This window comes from Adelges cooleyi, unplaced genomic scaffold (genome assembly GCF_023614345.1).
Source record: "Adelges cooleyi isolate 19-005CV unplaced genomic scaffold, UGA_ACOO_1.1 ACOO_flye_CR_arks_rails_tigmint_CR_PRNA_21, whole genome shotgun sequence".
NCBI lineage: Eukaryota > Metazoa > Arthropoda > Insecta > Hemiptera > Adelgidae > Adelges > Adelges cooleyi.
Window position 1 is genome coordinate 10,343,335 of NW_026095871.1, and position 22,755 is coordinate 10,366,089.

The window sequence follows — 22,755 nt, forward strand, 5'->3', positions numbered from 1 at the left end:
ACAGAAAACAAATGTTTTGATTTAACAATTACTTGAGTATTTTTTTTTCTTCCTAACTGCGCCACAGCTAACGTCTGCTTAATATAGTAGTGCAAATGACACTTTCAGCCGAATCAAAGTTCACGACTTGTAAAGAAAAAACTCGGGTACATTTTTTATAATGTTAATATTGCATCTTTCAATATATATTTTTTCAGAGCTGTTCATTTTGATGTTTGAAGTACTTATAATAATATAACATTTGCAGACATTATATTTTTACTTTTCACTATTTATTTTATGCACGAATATAACAATTTCTTAGATTAATTTCCTTTTTTAACCTTATTCCATAATCACGGGCAAATTTTTGAACTCAAATAAAAATTGTAGTTTTTTGACAAAGTCCTTTTGGTGTGCCGTACAAAGAGAGTTTGTCGGTTTCTTTGTCATGTTTCAATAACTTATCATTTCGGATTACAAGATATTATGTAAATACCTTTATGTCTTTTGTTTCAAGATTTTCTTATTCCATAGGCTTCACTCATTCTTCATAACGTGTCAGCATAAGAGCTACGAGTAAAACGAATTGTAAGATCTAAAGAATATTATATTTTTTTAGATATTCATAAACTATATAAATTGCCAACTAAAGGTATAATTACCAATTAAGAATCCCGGATTATTTGTTCGAAGACATATTTCGGTCAAGAGAACTAACTAAGCAAAACATAAAAAAATCAAAGGCATAATAGCTGTTTATATGATAACCACGTCTTGATGTAGTTCCAATACATTCATTTTGAAACCTTTGTCATGATTTATATTGTTCTAAACCGAACAATATGATATTGTATTTTTATCGACTTGTACATTGTATTGTTTTTCGTTTCGCTGAAACCTTATTTACCAACAACAAAGACCTATTAATTAAGTCTTTTATAATTACCAAAAGGATATATTAGTGATTCATTTCAGTGAACTCGCGTGCATTTATCTTTTCGACATTAAGTTCCACTGTGCATATCTCGCTCCGGTAAGGCCAAGACTTTTAATTATAATTTAAACTCGACATTAATATCAATTGCTTTGGCGCAATTTTTAATTTCAATTCGATTATTTTTAATCCGCCATTTACGTCGATGTCAAAAATGATTAAACGCAAATAAACTCAAAAAAATAACCAACAATAGTGCAAATAGCGTTCGTCTTTTATTTGCACATTTTTCTTTTCGCCGAAGTTTAATTTGCGGCCCATTTGGTAGACGGTTAAGCGATTTTAACCGATTTTTTATTCTTTTTTTTTTTTTTTACTGGCAGCGCCGTTTTGGCAGTTTTTATTAAATTTCATCCTGAGCAATAAAAACCGGACGGCACCTCTATTCCGAACACGTGGCAAACGCCGGACGACGGGTTGTGGAAATTCACTCTGGAAAAACCGCCGTTGAACGTGCAAAAACAGCTTGATAAACATTTAATCGGTATTCTAGACAGACGGTGCACATACTCACAAACCGAATGGGCTACCACGAAAACGCTTAATAACATAAAATCGAGTTCCGACAACGGAGTAACGTGTGCCAGCCACCGTAATTATTTAATGGCTATATATATGAAAAAAAAAAACTACAAATTTAATTATTTCTACAGTGACTGCAATGCCAATTCGTATAATTCAGCGTGCTGCCTCGTTTTACTACTACACTCCGTTTTGTCGATTTTCTTTCGACGGACGGTTGAAACATAGTAGGTATAGGCCAAGCATGTACTCACAAACGTATGAATCTGTTATTTTTCAAAAGAGGTTCAGTCCAAAAATGCAAAAAGTTTTCGGGAAATTAAAATAAACTGTTTTCGCGTACAATATTTTACTTGAAAAAAATGATAAAAAATATTTTCAATTCTTACGCCCCATAAGTTTTGTTAAATTCGTGAATAATTCAATCGTGTCGGTTGATATTTTATCAATAATTGTGTAAATGTTTGTTTTGGTCGAGTTGCAAGTTTTCGATTTCTGCTATACGCTACGACCAAACAACAATAATATCATTCGACTGCAATGCAAAGTATAATGATAATAGTATTGTACATATATTTTAAGCTGAACTGGTATGTAAGGGGAAAAAAAATAATGCAAAACGGTCCCCGGTTCGGTATGTTTTGTGTTAGCAGCCCAATTACAATGCGAAACGGCTCGAGGGTTAAGATCCAAAAAATAATTAATTTTCAATAAAACAAAACTCAGAGAATTTAAAAGGAATAACCGCCGCCGGGCACGCGTTATTAATTTCAGAAGACGGGCAAAAAATAAATAAAAACGACCGTTCTTCTTCCTTGTATTATACACAAGAGTTTCATAATTTTCCATACTTCTTAAATTAAATAAAAAACAGTTGACGGTGGTTAAGCGAGAAAGATTAACGGTTTCGTATTTACCAACAGTAACAAATAATAATATTATTAACATTGTTTGGTTATATTTTTTGTTAAATTTATTTAATGTGTTTTTTTCTTACACCTAACTGGAAAACAATTTTCAAATATGAAAACCATTTAAACCATTTAGTTGGGTAAGAGCGCAAAAAATAAAATGATTTTATTCACGAGTGCAGTATTTATGGTATTTCAATTTTTATTAATTATTAATAAGTCTTTAAATTATTTGAATACTTCCAATTTCAATACGGTATTAATAATTATTTCAGCAATTATTTTTAGCATACTATTACAATATTATCCGGTTGAAAAATGTCAGATTTAATAAATCTCTTATGATCGCGGGGCTAACCTTAACATAAAAAAACATACCTTACAGCAGAGATCAAGGCAAGCCAGTACTGTAAAATATGCAACGCACGATTTTAATTTAACAATGTTACCTATCTATATTGTCAAAAAAAAAAAGGGCGGAAACCGAAATAAATGTTATTATTTTATTTCCGTTGAAACCTATATACAAGGCAGCTGCGGCACGATGATATAAAATATTTATATTATTAAAATTGAATTCGTTAGAAGAAAGTATCAACGCAAAAAAAGGAATACAATATGATAGTATTCAAAATATATATACAAATAATGCACATTTCGTAGTATATTAAACACAATTGCTTGATTTTAATTTAATTTTTTTCACTTCTTCCTTTTGCAAATTTTTTTTATTTCAACGCCTTTTTCTATAAAATTATGCATCTTGAATAAACAGGTTATAATGTAATTTATTTTATACTCGTACTTTTATCATTTGATTTATTCGACTAAACATGAATAGTATACAAACTTGTATTATAAGTTATAAATGTGAGTATTACTAGATTTTTTTTTCCGTTTATGCATGTAACATGATGTTTACAACTATATTTTTGTGATTCAAATAATAATATATAACACACTCGACATACTCCTAAGTACAACATGAATCCAAAATCCTCTAAAGCGACAAATGAATGTATTTGGTTTTCAATAAAACTCTTTCGGGGCGATTCGGGGGAAACTCTGCAAACGACTATTAAACCTTTTGAGTGCTGTATTCGACTTACAACGGTAAATTGCTGTTTAGAAGTGTATGTACATCACTTTGCCGGTAGTCCAAGTCGTATTAAAGGTACTTAATGTGTCCGGTCCAGATAAGTGATTGTTAAACAACAAACATCTTGGTGAAAACATAATGGTAGACTAAGGTGGAAATCTTGTTTGGAACGATAAATAACACAAGAAAGGCGGAAAATCTTTAACGATAAATAACTAATAAGCACAGTAGAGCCGGAACAGAATAAATCGAATGATTACAATATAAAAAGCATGTAAAAAATAAACATGTTTTATGATAAGTCACACGGCGTTTTGGATAGGCGATTTAAAAACATAAGTGTATTCGCCACTTTTCTCTAACACTATATAATATTATTCTGAAATTTAGACGTTTTTGAGTTGTGTAAATAATGAAATTTTATTAAGTTCATTGAATTCGATTGTCGTTAACATGAATATATTTTATAGCTGTGGGTGAGTTTAAAATATATTTTACACTTGCTTATCAATGAGATCAGTCTCCCCCATTGTTGATCTATTTTCATTGCTCGTTTCCTCGATTTAATTACTAGATTTGTATATTCATTTATTCTTTTTATTTAAGATTAAATTAAGATTGGTGGCAAGTGGTCCGAAATTAATGCTTTGCGCGTCAAAAGTAATTCCTTTTGGCTTCTACATTATTTTAGATTAAGGAACCACCAATTTTAATAATAAAAGATTGTTTTATAGTTAAGTAAAAATTATAGGTCGCGTTGTATAGATTTATATAATTTTTAGAATTCTGAGCTCAAATTTTGTGTACTTGTATTGAAGTTGGAAATAAAATATATAATTTTTTTGTAAATATGAAATCAAGCTTGACAAATAAATTGCGTATTACTTTTTAGTCTGTCTAAAAGTCTGTTCTATACTTTTCATTCTTTTTAGTAGAGTAATTAGTATGCCATTGTATTACTGATGTTTCTTTGGATAAGATAATTAATCAATCTGTTGAATTAAGTACAACTGTAAATTAAATATTTTGTTTAATAATGTAATTAAAAATTATGCTATATAATCTTTATATAACTGAGAATCTTTTTATTGGTTTGAAAAGCAAAAATTCCATTAAATTTGCAACTATGGAGTTTATAAAGGAAATTAATATTCTGGGTTTTCTACTTTATTACAAGTATACACTAACAAACTATCAACTTTACCCAATATATATATATATATAAATTTAACATAGCGTTGGATGGTCGTCATTCGGCAATATATTCTAAATCATCAGAAAATTTAAAGTAATGTCTTTTCAGTATTTGGATATATATATATATATATATATATATATTGAATTTGATTAGTATCAATAAATAAATAAACAAAAGAAAATTCTCTAGAAAACTATTTCGTGTTCTTATGGCTTAACTTAATGGAACGTATTTTTTTAAATTTATTTATTTCGAGACAGACAAATTACTTTTTATATATAAGTTGACAAGGATAGTTTGTCTGTGGCTTTAGTAAAAGGAATATGAAGTTTTTAACGTAAATAGTATTATGTTTCTTTTTCAAGCACGTAGGTACTCCACAACTTCTAGTCACTGCCTTTTCTTCTTGTTTTTGAACCAGTAATCCGAAAAATGTAATATTGTCCGACCTTCGTTTTGTCTCTTCTCATAGTGCATCAATTGTGTTTGGCTGCACGTACCATACGCTTTGAAACATCATGATTTCCTTTGTAAAGTTTTAAATTTGCTTCTCTCGGTGTACACACACAGCCTTTGTTAATTTACTTTTATTTTTATTTAACTGGAAAGCAGTTAAATGTTTTGTAAATTCTATATATCAGTTTCTTGTAAAGCTTAAAGTTGTGTTTTCCGTGGACAGGAAACCTAAGTATTCATTTTTCAACAATTAAAATAAAAAAGCCTGATTCGAAAACTCGACAAAATATGATTGATTTTCTTTTTGCTGTAAAAAAAAAAATTTAAATTAAAACAACTACATGATGTTGTGTAATGTAATTTTGTAACAAATAAAAACAAAAATTGTTGTTTTTCTCTTTTAGATCAACATTGCAGAATAAATATTTTCAATGCAAAAAAAAACAACAAACAAACATTATTTTAATCAACTTTTTACTCACTCTGAGCTTTAAAACTAATTAAAAGTAGCTCAAACAAAACTCGACGAAGCCTCGAAACATAATAATAATAAATAAATAACCGAAAAAAATCACACATTTTTTTACTCTGAAAGGATTACGGGCGAATGGAAAAATAAACCACTTCAGAGCCATTTAGTTTTATTGGAGTGTGGTACGCGTTGATAAATGATGCATTATTGCTTGGACTTATCTAGAAGCTCCCGTCGTGGCAAATTGGAAAATAAACCAAAACAGCAATGGGATAAATATAATGCTGAGAAATGCTTTGAGCACTTACGTGGCTTGTAGTATAAAAAAAAATTGATCACTCCATAATAATATGTACACGTGTTGCGGCATGACGTTTTAAATAAAACAAATCTATCTTGATTATAATCTTTATTATTATAGCTTCTTGTCCGCACTACTATTACAACAACGTACGGCTGCCGTTAATTTACAGTCAGTTTTAGCGACCCATTTGGTTGGCTAAGTATTTCTCCGGTACTTATGTTAATTTCACTGAACGCTGTACAACGACGAAGAAACCGATTCTGGTGTTTGTCTGTTTCTTTTGATCGTTGAACGTATAATATTGTACCTAATGTGATCATACATGTAAAATATGCGACCCCGGGAAATAACCGAGATGGGTAAAAACGAAATTTTCATATTATACACAGTGAACACGCAGAATATTTTGTATCGTGGAACTAACATCAGTTAGTTGCATAATATAGCAAACCGAATCCAATGTTAATGAGTACGAATAAAAAAAAACACACAAAATGTAAAACTACACCGAACCAACATAGACAGTTGTCAATACCGTTTTTTACATATGGTTAATAAAATATAACTGGGACGTCGTCGAAATGAGTGAATACAAAAACAGTAATGGTAATTAGGTATTATATTATGTATTCATTAGTAAATAGTCTATTCGTTTGTCGACTTCCGTTGCTGAAAATGCAAACAGAATAATTTGTATTAGCCAACCAACTTCACTGCGTAACAACTTGTCAACGATAAGTCATACCGTTTAATCAAGTAAAGTTGTGTACAGTTCAGCGTAAACTAATCTAATAAATTATTTATGTGGAATAGAAAATTTGCAAATCAAATAACTTCAACGGGTTCGGTTCATTACGTTGAACGTACTCGCTGACTTCAAACCAATTATTGATATTATTTTAATGACAAATAAATATGCATTTCTATGGATCTTCAATATTTACTTAACAAAACTATTATAATTTTCAAAACGATGCCTGGAAAATTCACTTTGACGTTTTACTAAATAATATATACCAGCTTGGAATAGGAAAAAAAATAATTTTATTATTCAGAAATGTAAGAAAACTTCCCAGAGCAAAAGTAATACTGTATATTTACCGGTACTGCGTTACTTTCGCAGTGTGACCCTCCCAAGTTAAAAATGCATAAATAAATTTCTAGTATATTCGACACGTCTTGATCAACAACACACTACTTGCAGTCTCACTTGCAAATAATTGTATATGCTTTTCAAAAACTTATCTTTACAACGTCATAACCTCTATGAATAACAACGTAAGTGTTTCGTTTCGGCGCACCTATTCAGCAGTTTACTAAACGACTCAATTACCCCAACACTTTAAACATTTGATAATTTAAAATTATATATATTTTATAGGAGGCGCACAAAGTTTTAAAGTAACATCGTTTTAATTTATATATAGTTAAATTATTCTCTAGAGGCTAGTTACCAAGTAATATAAATCATTTTTGTTAGTATATAGGTACTCATTAATATTGCTGAACGCGGTGAACATAGCTGCTAAGTTTCAGCGAGCTAATGTAATATGCAACATATTTTCATACTCGGCGTTACAATGCGAACGCGCGGTCTCTCTTAAATAATATCATAAAATCGTTTTCTCAAATAGCTTACAGCAGTCAGACCTTATTTAAAAGAATAACCGCTTGTACTTTTAAGAACCTTTAACAAAATCAAAATAATACATTCCCAGGAGCCTCGAACAAGTATAAATTTAAAAAACATACAAATTTATGCAAAACTCCTCCTAAACCAACTTTAGAGGTTTCCTCGTTACACAATGTAAACAGAACATATTCGACTTTCAGGAGGTCCTAAACGAGATGGTTAGGCCAGTCTGAACTCACCTCGCCTTCTTGTGGTGTTATGTAGCGCCAAATAAAATTGTATGTGTTTTAACTTGTGCGTGAAGTTTATTTTTATACGTGACAGACGGTTTATTCGCGCGATACAATACGACCATAATACACTGTTTGTCTACTTTCTGAATAGAAGAAACGTTATTTTATATTATCCTTTATTTATTATTATTATTTTTTTTTTTTACCGTTCCTGACCGGAAACTGATGATAACATGCTGCTGTTTTCAATGCGCCATTGTCTGGAAAACGTCCAACGAGATAGTACTCACAGAGTTCCACAGCGGAAACTTAGACGGGTGTAACGTGTACAACATAATGACACATCGTTCATGTTTTTAGTAGTCGCCACCGACAAAAACTATATCGTCGCCGACTCGTTTCCTTTCCGCTTGGTCGTAAAACGATACTCAGATAAGTTTTATTTAACGTGAGCATCCCAAAATATAAAGCAAGTACGTACATACTTACAGCCCTTTAAATAGATTTTTTTAGTATGTTCAATAGCAGTGTCGGCACGCGATTGGTTGTGACTATGGTCCAGTCAATATCTTTAGAGAGTAGGTATAAATAGCTAAAATGCCTATTATCTTATGAAATATCCACTGGTTCCGTGAATCACCCTGTAGAGCCATATGCAATTTATATCGTTGAAACAACTAAATTAATAGTCGGGGCAACTAAATTTGTAGTCAAAGCAACTATTTATTTAGTTATTCCAACTGTACGCATTTATTGTGTTCCTACATTAACCGTAAATATTTGAGTTTGACCAACTATTTCCGTGTAAAGACCCGCGTGGACGATACTGATAGCTGAACACTATAAACTTATACTATCGCTCTCGCGTTGTGCGCAAATTCGTGATTATTACTATTGTTATTATTAAATCCTAGTAACTCATCTATAAAGGACGTTTGCGCGGCCGTTTACAACAGAGGCGTGCGGTCGTCGCCGGAGGATTTCATAACTGCAGTTCCGAGTAACACTACAAAGGTGAATGCATTCGTTAGTCGGAAAGGCTTGCGAATGGAATTAAACTCGGCCGGCCATCATCACAAGGGCGCGCTTATTATCTATCAGCCGGGTCGGTGGTCAGCCGGGGCTTTGAAATGCTAATTTCTCGTCCGTCTCTCTCGGCCGACTCCCGGCGCCTCTTTCTTCGATTTCAGGACCCTCCGGCAATTGGAAATAGTGTGTGGGATGGGGATAGGGTGGGTTATAGCAAAAGAGACACGGTGCTCATCACTTCCACCTCGACCGTATATTATATGTACAGCCGCGGGCGCCGTTTATTGTCATTTCGCGAGCGCGGCAGATGTAGTTCGTATAGTGAAATAAAAAACATTTTTTTTTTATTAAAAAAAGATCCCTTCGCTTACCTGGCATACCGGCCACACTCTCTGACGAGTTCCACGGATCCGTCCGACATGAGCCTCGGGTAATTGCACCGGCGAAACGAACTGAAATATGCATCAGCCTGGTCCATGAGTCGGCCCTGAAATCCAAAATATTATACACAATATATTATTAACGAGGAAAATATTATGTCATCACACAGCACAGTAATCGACAAATGCACCGATGCGTGGCAGAAACCTAAATGGCGCAAAATAAAAATTGGCCTACAACCGCGGCCATAAGTCCATCATAAGAATATAATTTATTCAATCGATTAGAACATAAACATAACGATTCAAATACACAATACAGTAATATTGTATAGAAGTGTTTTAGGTTTTGTTCCAGAGCTTTATCTAACGGTATTCCTACACGCACGCACGTTACAATAATGGGTAGCTGTAAAAATCTAGTTGCTATCTATTGTAAACGTACAAACTATCCCATAAAATAAAATCACCTAGTAAAATATCTTGAGATTTTTTTTTTTAGTTCCCAGGGCGTAATAATATTAATTGAAACTCAAACAATTGTTTAAAAATGTTTTTTTTTTGTTATTTTAAATGAAAAATCAGCTTTATGTTTATTAAACAATTCGTTCAAAATGCCCATAAAAAACTTAACTCGGGATCAGCTACAGTATGAAAGTTAGTAGAGATAATGAACATTTTTTTTAACTGTATTGTTTCAATTGGCAATTTGTACGACCATTACAATAGCTGAAATAAATTATATGAACGCAATCACGTTAGCGCTTTTTCGAGACGAACTTCACTATTGTTGAAGATACCGGCTTAAGTATAGCCGTTTTAGTTTTTTTTTGTTTATTGATGCACGTAAATCGTTGGATTGTAATTTCGCACATTTCAAGAATCACGTACAATTCGTTGGATGGGGGGGGGGGGGTAGGGGGCAAATAATAGGTTTGTTTTGTGTACACAACAAAGGTCATGTTCAATCGGAAGCGGCACGTGGATTCAGGCTTTACGGTACGACATTTTTCCTGCTGGGAAGACTTCACAAATCGCCATTTCTAATATTTAACTACATAATTCATATTTTTCTAGTGTACAATTATTAGTGTCCTATTGCACACCTTAAAATCAAGCCTTCCGATGGGTCGGTATAATCATTCAGCTTCCACCGTAAACATCTCATCGTTCTCTCTTTTTATGGATGATGATAATAATTATAGTATAATATATTTTTTTTTGTCGACCCTACAACAAAGATAACAATAATTGAAGCGACGTGCAATAAAAAATAACGAAAATAAACGTTAAGAAATCAACCAGAAAATGTTCAACGAAACGCATTGGACATTATTGATTTTATTATTATTTTGATACCGCTACTATATAATATTATTATTATTATTGTCGTTCACCCCATTATTATTTTATTGAGGGCTGTTAACTCGTTAGTACTAGTTTGACTACTTTTTTTATTTTATTTACAATCTCACCATAATATCGATGAACGGTTTGGTGTTCTCGTCTGTTTTTACGATGTCGGTTTAATCGATTTTGGATGGTTAACTGATTACAGATGTATGAAATATATTATTATGGCTTTCATATAAACGGAGAGATAATGTCCCCGTTGAAAACTATTTAGAAATTGCGGATCTCCTTGAAAACACGAGCGAGACAGCCAAGGCGACAGCCACAAGCATCGGTTTAATCGGTTTTGTCCTAACCAGTGTTAATGGAACAATCATTTTTGTCGATTCAATAAGTTTGGCAATAACCGAGTAATAATATATTTTGCTCGCTTCGACAGACCAGAAACTTTATTCGAGAATTATTGGGAATAAATAACTACCATGTTAAACGCGCGAAGCTATCTGAAAGGTTTTTCTCGTCGCCCGTCTTACTTCCAATGTAAGTATTTACAAGCACATAAATCAACATCACACTATCGGCGGCACGTTTTCCCTAGTTTAGGTCAATTCAGTAACTATTTGACATGTCTACCCCTTAGGCGCCGTTCTTGTTTAATGATTTCAAAATGAAATTTTAAACGCTTATGGACAGCCGAGCAAATAATATTGTTTTAATATTATGATTGTCTTGAGGAACTTGATATAAACTCAACGGTTTTAGACGTTAAAAATGATCGAATCACCGAGTTTTGTGACAAAAAAAAACGGTTTCTGAGGTCTTAAGCTAAAGCTATAATATAGGTATTATGTAGAAGCATGATATCGCTTTGTTAGGGTAAATAAATCGAGTAAATGAGTAGCTAACAAAGTCGAGTTAACGATATAAATAAACTGAATTAATAAATCGAGTAAACGAATGACAAACTCGAGATTATTGTCTTGTTTATTATTATAATTTGTTATTTGTAAACAGTCAAAGTATAAGAGAGCCGCTAAAATTAAATTTTAGTACAATATCACGATGAAAAAATCAAAAATATAAAAAAATATTAATATAAAATGTTTTAAAACCAAATCGATTGAAAAACTGTATTAAAGATGAAACTGCCAAAACAGAAACTTGACAATTTTATGTACATATTTGCAAAGAACAGGTGTAAATGAGTACTTATTTCAACAAACATTTTTTGATAACATAAAACAAATAAACGATTCATTGAGCATTAAAGATACAAATAAGATGTTATCTTTTTGTGCCCGTCAAGACAATATAATATTGGTACGTTGAAAATAATTGTATAGTATATATTTTTAGGATTTTTCGTGCGGTATTCGATGAGAAATTTTGTTTTGCCAAAAATACTCTTGTGGTTTGTGTGATTATTCGAAAACTCTTTTATACGGCAATTGTTGTTCTTTTTATTTTTTTTTATAGTGTTATATTACTCGCATTACACTATATAGTGCACTCGGCGTTGGAAAACTTTTTTCGAAACGTTAGTTTTTCTTGTCGATAAAACATCACGTCACGGCCCAATCGTTTGTTCTTATCCGTTTTATCCGGCGAATTCATCGTGTGTGTACTTGCAGTTTGCGTTTCCCATGAATCCAGGATCTCGGTTTCGCCTATTGTACCGGTGCCCCTTCCACCCCCCCCCCCCAATACGGAAGTCCCGATTTCATTGAATGCCATTTTGTTTTCCACAATACCGACCTAAACGGACGGCCGGGCATTATTCGCGTTCGGCCGAAATGTCTGTTCGGCGAAAATGCCCGGTGCACATTGTACCTACATGTATAGTAGTATTGTTTAATAGTTTTTCCAAATGTCATTATTGTTACCATGTGTGCTGGGGAACGACGGGGAACAATAGCCGGCCGGGTTCGGCGGTAATAACCAATTTCTTTCTACTGTCTCCGGTGAAAATATCACATTATCCATTGACGCCGGGATGTGATCATAGTGCTGCTGTGTGCGTATACGGTAACAATATATAAGAAGGGTCGCCCCGGCACTGCGATGGCCGTAAATTAAAGTCCGGCGCTCCTATATTATTGTTATATCGGATGACGGGAAATCTCTGCGACCGACCTTTTAAGTACTCGGTTATTGTTTTTCTTGTTCACAGCAGCAGCAGCCGGGCCGGACCGGGGGTCGTGCGGAAAAGCTATTTTTTTTTCTGCTCCTCGGCAAGACCCTTCTCTGTATTTTATATTCGATGGAAAAATATATACTTACACACCACGGATGTGCATTGGAAACATGCCGGCCGGCCGCCAGCACGACAGCCGTTGTACTGCAATATTGATAAGTGGCTTTGCCGCCCTGCGCTGGACGTGAAGCTCTAAACGGTTGTTTGTTTTCTCAACAAGCGGGCGGTACGTGACATGATATCGGTGCATTGTATGTATACAATATACATGGAGATTATGTACATACTACTCAGCGGGTGCAACAAAACAGACTAGATTGTGGCTTTGTAATAATAACATCACAAGCACCAGCGTAAACATAATAACAATAATGTACAAAAACAAAGCTCCGTTACGCGTTAGTAGTATAAATAGGCGACTACACGTCTTCGTAATAATTTAAGAGCGAAATAAAAACCTAACCTGACGACGAAACAAAAAAAAAACCGGATAAAGAATAGTCCACTCTTGACTGACTATTATAGTATAGTTAATACTCCCAACGGAGGATCTGGCAATGAAAAAAGGAGGAGGCTAGACAATTTTATAATATAAGCAATAGTTAAAGTTAACATAGTAAAAAAAAAATGCATATTCTAATATATTATACTATGAAAAAATAAACAAAAATACACTTTTAATGCATACGATTTAAGTACATGTGAAGGAAGGGATGCGGCCCCCCAAGCCCCCACTCCCTTGAATATTCCCGAGGTTTTGTTGGTAAATTGATTCATTAGTGGAGATTAGCCGGGATAATTATTAACCTTCGAGTGTTGTTTTCGTTATATAACGGCTGTGTGACGTACACAATATTAATAATACCCATGTATACTTCAATATAATATAACTCTATTAAAGTACTCTAACGTCTCGCAATTTTCCGAAATGATTAACGATCACATTTTTTTTTACACGTCTGATCGGAAAACTGTTAGTCTGATCGATAATCGTAATTCGATTTGTGTGAAAAAAATGTTTTTCACATGAAAATATAGAAGAAAAATATATCAATATACAATATTTATGTAGAGAAAAGTGTGCGAGTCCTTATGGTACATTTGCGTGTGCGTTTTTGTTGATATCAAATATTATTTCATCTATATATTTTAAGGGTATAATACGTTTTAACATTGACATTGAAGTTTAACTGGAATAAATATCGGTTGCTATTAAAACGTGTGTGTAAATGCAAAGCCCTTTCCGACAACACCTTTATAGCGCGCCTCGCATATTATGTATAAATGATTTATCGCTCAACCTAATGCACTTTATTATATTATAAATTACACATCTCCAAAACACACGGCACGCATTCCTTGTGTGAGAAGTCCCGTCAAAAGACATACACGTTGATTCATGTACCTTCATTTGTCAACGCTCGCATATTATATTGTGACACAGTTAAGACCGTGTATCGATTTCCTGATATAAGGATAATTATCACGGCAATTAAAGCGGTGATGCCAAGGTTAACCCTCATAATCTGCGGGCCCAAGACAATTTCATATAAATTATAATATTATAATTATTACGGTACTGCTATAATTAAAATACATTTTTTTTTTATAACCGTTAATTTACTACGGTCGACGGCGTTGGTGCTACTCAAAAACATATCCAATTTTTGTCTATAGCATCTTTCACACTATAGCGGCCGGTACAGCAGCTGACCGAGAAATCATTATTTATTTATGTAAAACGAATATTATTAGTCCGTGCGACCGTTTTGGACCGTACTCGGAATTATCAACGTCAACGAGATGTGTCATAATGTCCCCTAAATTTTGGGAAAAGGACCGTGAGCGCCGGTGAAAACGTATATACCCAATTATACTGATTCAATTATTGTTGTCTCCGCAAGTACAAATTACCGTTTCCCGGACCTTTTGCACCGACTACAATTTATTATTCAATTCGAAAATCCCACACACACACACACATACGACTGTCCGATTTCTTATGTTTCGTCAGATCACACAAACAACACACGTCACGGCCAATTCGTTAAAGTGGACTACAATCTATACAAAATAATGATTATATTATGATATATTATGTTTCAGGGATCAAAAGTAATTAATTTTTATTCGTTTTTCTGCGAATTCCCACTGCCCCCAGTATGTGTATGTATTTTTTGGACGAAATAAATCTATAATTTATTAAAAAAACCGCACGAATCGCAACGTCGTGCTGTGTTTGCATTTTAATTAAACTCGACAATCAATACTTTGGATTCCGTTAGAATATTATGAAATCAACTCTGTGAACTCGTTTTGCGTTTATCCGTATACCCAATGATTCCTATTTACCTAATCTTTTTTTTTTACACTTTATACTATACATATATAAAACCGGGGACATTTGGTTGCCTCGGGACATTTTAATTTCATACTGTTCTACATCGTATTGCACAATTCGGGTGATTGATATTTGGTATTATTTGATAATATACATATTATTAAACGTTCATCAATATTTCAATTTTGAAACATAAAACCGCTGTGATGTTGTCGGTATTTGATCACAACAGATAGAACTGTCTGTCTGACAGGGATCGGTCAGAGTACCTTTGCGTTTGTGATGCGAGTAACTCGAAACCCTTACCCAATGCACATATTATAATATATTGTATAACGGAATGTTTTAATATTAAATATTTGTTCATAAACCACAGCGACGGTATAGGTATTATTACTTGCATTGCTTGTAAGTCTTAGCGTCGTATGGCATATCATATTATCGTGGTAACACGATCATTAACGGTCTAACCATTAATAGTTATAGTAAAAGACATTGTACAGAGCCGACGGTTTTCATGTTGTGGAAAGTAGAACAAACGATAAAGTATACGTGGTTAGATGAGGTAGAAAGGGCCGGTAACAGAGTTCAGAGGTGTTGTACGCCAGAAAGTTGTCATTTCGGGTGAAAGGATAGTAATATCAAAGGACAATGGAAGTATGGGTAGCTAAAATGAGAATTTTTTAATGGATATGTGGAGTTGTGCCAATAGCAGGTAAAATGAACAAGAAGAGATTGAGAAGTTAGGCCTAATTGAAATGGCGATGGATAGAGGTTTGTGACAAATGAATTCTGCTTTAACTTTTTTCGTGTCAGAAATAACAATATTGTAATTTTGTATGGATAATAAATGATTATAACACCACATTAATCGGCTAATCGCTTTGGAGCCGTTTACAAAACCGATGAGGGGGGGGGGGAAGGATGGGGGTTTAATTGGGAGTATCAAATTTAACGATTATCGATGCCTACCAAGACTCGCGTAGTGCGGCGTACGGTTAAATTGGCAGCCATAATATTATTGTTGTTATATTATAACGTACACGTGACACAAGCGTCATAATACTATCATCGTACAAGATGAAACAGCTCTCGACAGTCGCGGTTTGTCGCGTTATCTCCGGCGAAGACCGCCACCTGTTTAGGTAGGGTGTACACTATATATATATATATATCATTTTATACACACTGCCTTTGCAGTGGGTAATGTGCTCTCCGTTTTTCCCGGGATTAATCATCCTAAGTCGTCGGTCGTGACGGCAAAGGCTGCGTGCTCGTAGCAGAGAAGGATGCCTTGTATACTTCTCTCTCTATTTCTATTCCGGTCGACATTCTCCGGGCCCTTAGCGTCTTTGCGTCTCGACAGTTTGACTTCTCACGGTCCCTCGCACCGCAGTACCGTCACTATAATGAAAAACAAACGCCGATCAGATGTATATATACACACATATAGTGTATATCTGATCTATCGGCTATGGAACTATTCGTCGGGGCCTTTTAGCCGGCGCCGGTTCATTAATTTGATTTTTAGAAAAGGCTGTACACAGTGTGCCTGGGTCTTCGGCTGTCGTCGACGAGTGTAATGCACCTTCGAATCCGGGTCGTTGCACGTGTTTGTTCAAGTTCGTCGTTGGATGTATAACAAGTTCGTCGCTGCCGGATATTATACATAAGTTTACCGGAGTTTATCAAGCATACGTTCAACTGAAACGCTAATTTTCTCGGTCGAATGATTTTTTTTGAAATTGAATTACAGTGTGCTCGAAGCTTTATTTGCAAATACCAGTTTTGTATTCCATGTTGTTTGCCATTGTACAACGATAATAGTTTATGAAAGCAATATAATATAGCTTTATATTATTCTCTCGTCCACTATGCAGAGAACATTTATTATTCACTTTATTTATTTATGTATAAGCTTCTTAATAACACACGATGGACATTATCTGTTTGTAAATTGTGTACTCATAAATGGTCACTGTGTGAAATACTCGTGATAAAATTATGAAGAGGTGTTTTTTCTGACTATTTAGTAAATAAATACAAATATTCACACGCTTGAAAAAGTAAAAAGAAAATGTGTAAATCGTTATAGCTGAAAAGAAAGCTTTTATAATTTTGGGTTGTGTTAGCTTTGAACTGGGGCGTCGAAATGAATACTATTGTGACACATCATTTTCTAATACTGCTTCCGTTCACTGTGGACGCGAAATTACCTACTATTATGTAGTTTAAAGTCTAAACTGTGTACCTGCCTGTAACTTCTAAAATATACCGGTGGAGACTTCAACCCGTCGGGCCTTAGGTACCGAATATCGAAGCAATTATTCGGGTGTTAAATGGCGGTCGCTTTAGTATAATATTCATGTGCCGGATGTGGCAATTCATAAGCCATTACCTGCCGATCGCGGCGGACGGTACACTTGTTGAATGAATACAACTTGCCTAAACTTCAAAGCCTGTCGAATTAAACTTGTGCTGCCTTCGGCCGCACGGTCTTCGGAATGAGCTGTTTCGATTTCCAAGAACAGTGGCTTTACTTGTCTTGTCGTTTCCAAACAATTCGACTAATTCGCCAAATTGAAACGATACAGTGCTACTCGTAATCCGACAGAACGTTGTAATTAGTAGTTCAAATACAACTATATATAAACTACATATAATATATGAGCTCGTGTAACAAAACAAAGTAAACACATCTCGTACTCGGATCGCAGCTTTTAATCGCGTTGAACAGTTGCCTTATTCATGCTTTATTTCAAGATGTTGTAGAAAATGACTAATTTTTTAGTTGACTTCACGAACATATGATTATGCACCCGAGAATTAATTGATATATTAGAATAAGATAATACAATATAAAATTGCGGCCTAACAGTTCTAAGTTCCTAAAAAAATAGTCATATACCTACCGTTCATATAATAGGTAATAATTTTAGTTTTTACTAACTCAAATTTCCAACTTCAATGCTTTATTGAACTTGTACAGGAAATATGTGTATTTATTTTCCACCGCAGTAACATAGAATACTATTGGTATTAAGTATGTTTTTTTTTTAAACTCATTTTACCACTTTTTTATTAGACACTGCATTGCGGATCCCAATAAGTAGTATAATATTCACAAACTGTACTTAAGTATCCGGTTCGGTCAGAATCAGCAGTTACTGTGGATTATTTTTCATATAGCCACGTCAATCCGTTTCCTTTTTCTCGGTATATGCAAATATAAAGAAAATATTATGTTTGAAATCAAAATCAATTTCACGGAATAGATTCCTTTAGTTTGACTAAATGTCGTTTGCAAAATTATATTGGGGCTTTTTTTCTGCGAATAAATTCACTGATTCTGCCAAAAATATTATGAAAATCAACTTTTTATAATATAATACAGCTTATATTTTTTTTTTTTACTATGAAATTCAAAATGAGATTCCAAGACGTCTAGATCAATATTTTATCATTAAACATTTTGTGTCTAGATGGTTAGTTGACATTTGAATGCACGGCGAGAACCGTTGAGTAACGAAATAATGATTATATACATTTTGAAAATTACTATTATACATAATAAAAAAATATTCGTATTTTGGTGAATCTTTATTAAAATAAATTTTATAGTACCTATAGTTTTTTTTTTTAAATATGTTTCAAAAATAAAATATTGTTTTAAAATTAATTATTATTCCACAGATACATATTGTTTTTTTTAACTTTGGCATTTGAATTACATAGATAATTATTGTATTGATTATTAATGCAGTAATATGTCTAGTATTCATACCATTTTCCAAAATGTGGCCACACACACAGTCACAATAAAATATACAACCATTTCATAATTTTATTTTATATATTTGATATAGGTAGTGATGTTTAAACATTAGTTTCACAAGTTTTGGCAAAACGCTACTAGTTTTATAAAATTGAATTCAATATAGTTTTTCTGAATCTAAAAAATTTTTAAACACAAACCCATAGAGTTATTTCAAAACGTTTTTAATGAATGTGAGGGTAAAAGAAAACTAGAAGCTTAGGAATACATTTAATTTCTAGAAACTAGAAACCAAATTTGTTTTAGTAGGGTTGAAATTGTTTTGAAGTTACTTCGCTTGTGAAAAGTAAACAAACTTTGAAATTCCTTTGTGGATAGTTAAGAGTATATCCGTAAACAAAGGCATAACTAATAATAATAATAATAATAACTATAAAAAATTGTAGACATTGTAGACTATGATACTATGCAAAATCAAAAAATATATATATTATAACCAATATCAGTATATATGAATACGTTAGGTGAAGCTTTAATTTAAAAAAAAAATGTAAGCTTAAGACATGTGTCATATTGTAAAATAAATTCAGTAGTTAGTTCATTTAGTTAGTGATCTGTTTAATAATATGTAAGCACACGCAATTAGAAGTCCCAATACAATAACATCATAAAGACATATCGAGATTTGATATAACCAAACAATTATTTGTATTGTTAATGTTTGGTTGGTAATATCTATTTACTTTTTTCAATTATCAGGTTGAATAAATAAAAAAAAAATGATTCTTTATTAGTGTTATGATTTTAATCAAAAAGAAAAAATTACATCTCAAACAGACATAAAATCTAAATGTTTGCGTTATATCATGAATAATTTATTTCATCAGCGTTTCAGTGTTTGCTTAAATTTGGCAGATACATTATATTTTTTATGATATTCAATCATGAAAATGCAAGTGTGTCAATTGTAAATAATTATTTTACATTTTAAATTTAGCGATACACGGAACTTGGTTGTGTTGCTTGCTTCAGTCTTTAACGTACCTATCAGCTACTTATGCATATATTGAACAAATAATCTATGGTATTTTTTATAAAACCAAACATACTCTTGGGTTAATCCCATTAAAGTATTGAATTATTCGCAGGAGTCACTTTTGAAGTAATTTAAGAAAATAATTGTAAGAAAAAGAAACACACTAGTTTTATTATTTTTATTTTTAAGTGCACGAACGCTGTTATATTGGACGAAAATGCTTTTAGGTTAAATTATACTAAAAAAAAAAAAATACTAAAAATAGTTTACACGTTTTCTGAGAATTTCTCTACGAGGTATTTTCTTTGTAGTCGTTCCATTCGTTTGTAGATGCAGAATAAAATTAGATTGCATTATATAAATATATAAAATAAAGAAAATCACAGCAGCCGTGTGTATGAATGCCGTACAAGGGCAATAAGTTTCCACCGAACTACATTCAACGTTGGTGTTCTACATAATCTTTTCAGACTACTTTTACGAATGTGTAACGGAATGGAAATCGTAGGGTACAACTTGCAGTATTAGAGAATAACCCACCATTACTGTTCTGAGATGTATTTAAACATGGTAAACTTGATGGCAAGGACTTGAGTCGTGGTTCTTGGTATAGTTTTGCTTGTTAAAAACGTGTGGTACATTAACTTGCCATCGACACAATGAAAACGCCGGAAACGAAGCTAGGTGTACACCCAATATGAAAGATTAATATTTTAGCAAAACAAAAATACATTAACTGTAATACATAAAAAAAAAAGAGAGAGATCCTCTCAACTGGATAGGATCTGTGTGTACACCGGCTTTTAATCGAATGGATTTGCCAATATAAACCGAATGTATACAATTGTAATATTGAAAGTTTTCGGTCGTGCTTTCGAGAAATCACGCTTTATATACATAATAACATAGCGGATGTGTGTTCGATAATATTATACGAATTTGTCGTTACCGGTGTGCCGCCAAAGTTGGTCCGGATGAATAAGTCCGGACGACTTATAATGCTGTTATAACACATCCAAGTATAGCCCGTGGCACTCTGGCTATAATGGAAAAGTATATTATTATTATTATTATTATTATAGTCGACGTCGACTGAAATAGTACGCGTATGTGCTTATATGTGTGTGTTTAACGTATGCAAAATAGTCGTTACGGTGTGCTTGGCTTGCGCGCACAAGTTTAAAAGTTTCCGGCGACGTTTTAACTTTTCGGCAATCAGATTAAACATCGCCGGATTATTATTATATTTTATTTTCGGCGGAAAATTTACGACCGAGCGGCGTGTACAAGCTGGGCGCAAAAGTTTCCATACCGGGTTGTTATCTATAATAATAATAATATGGCAAACAAATATCGGATCACATATCCTTTGTATAAAAAAACGATGGCGGGCCGGAGACAAGGACGGCGGTTATAGTTATGATATCACCGACACGTGCGGGCCGCCGTTGATTTTACCAATATTAAATTAATTAAAAATTTGTACTTAGAAAACAAGTACAAGCCGTATCAAGTCTTACGATTTAGGTTGGTCGACAGGACCACGTGTGTTTTTGATGTACACGGCGATTCGTTACAACGATAAGACGATGATTTTCTATTTAAGTATTTACAATATGACACGATAACCGTTATCGTTTTTGGAGACACTTTAGTTTGACAATATTTTAATTTTTATATTATTTTAAAGCTCTTAAAAACTTATAAATTTGAAATGTTCACGTACATAATATTATATTTAATTAACTTTTTAAATTAAGTATGATTTGCAAATTTCACTAAATTTAAAAAGTTAATTAAATATATACGTTACATCGTTTATGTTTTAAAAGTTGATAGAGCCCTGGAAAAAAATTGAACATTTGAGTATTGTCTAATATTGTAACATAAACTAAAGTGTCATCTAAAAGAAAAAAACAAAACTCTATATAGCTATTTTTCCGACCCACGGTAGAACATGTCTGGTACACGGCTGGCGCTCATTGTCCATGTCCCTTCCCTCGTTCTATCTACAATATTGCCCCTCTATTTGTCAAATTTGGCGCCGTAGTCACATTTTTTAGGTTAGGTTCATTGGCGCGATTGCAGAGGAGGACAAGGCTATTATAGGGACGGTTTATGGCCTTCTAAACTCGTCGAGAATCTCAACAGATATCAGCAACCGACCCCAGACATGCCCTCCGAAAAAAGTTTTTTTTTAATCGAAATTTTGAGTTTTTAAACGATCCCAACTCAATAGCCAGCCCAACGGTTTCGTCCGGGTCAGGTCTACATTGCTGTAGTGTGTTTATACGTTGTATGTACAACCGTAATAATAATTATCGCCGTCGTCTAAATAAAACCCGGCAACGCATTGTGTACTTACACCGCATCGTTAAATCAAAGGATCCCCATTGTTGTATCGGCCCCCGAGTATTGTCCTCGGCTTTCGCGTGCCTTACACGGGGCGACCGACCCTTTTGCCGGGCACATTATTCACACGTGTTCCCGTATACACCCACCAGGGTTTTTTTCTCATTCTCCGGGTGGTTGTTTTTTTTTTTTTTTTTTAATATATTATATACGTTATTTTTCTTTATCACTTCTCTTCCCTATTTCTCCCCGCTCTCTCCCTTCACTTTACATTTTATACCGCATACAATATTATTTTCCATTCCAATATCCATCGAAAGTCTCAGGCTGTTGTGTGGTGCATTCGGTTGGCGTTCATCGGCCAAAACGCAATACAGCGGTTTATCTTGATATTGTTGCGCAGTTGCTTTGGATTGAAAAACATAAACGGTACTCGACTTGATAATAAAAATATTTAGTTAATTTATGCATCGTATAAACGAGGTAGCCGC

General features: G+C 33.5%; 1 protein-coding gene across 1 annotated transcript in view; it reads right to left on the minus strand.

Moving 5' to 3' along the window:
• The window catches only part of LOC126834279 (LHFPL tetraspan subfamily member 1 protein-like), a 137,526-nt gene that overhangs the window by 55,228 nt on the left and 59,543 nt on the right, over positions 1 to 22,755 (minus strand). Inside the window, exon 3 of the mRNA XM_050566084.1 lies at positions 9,205 to 9,320. Within this exon, the coding sequence (XP_050422041.1) occupies positions 9,205 to 9,320 (116 nt within the window). The remainder of the gene's footprint in view (positions 1 to 9,204; positions 9,321 to 22,755) is intronic.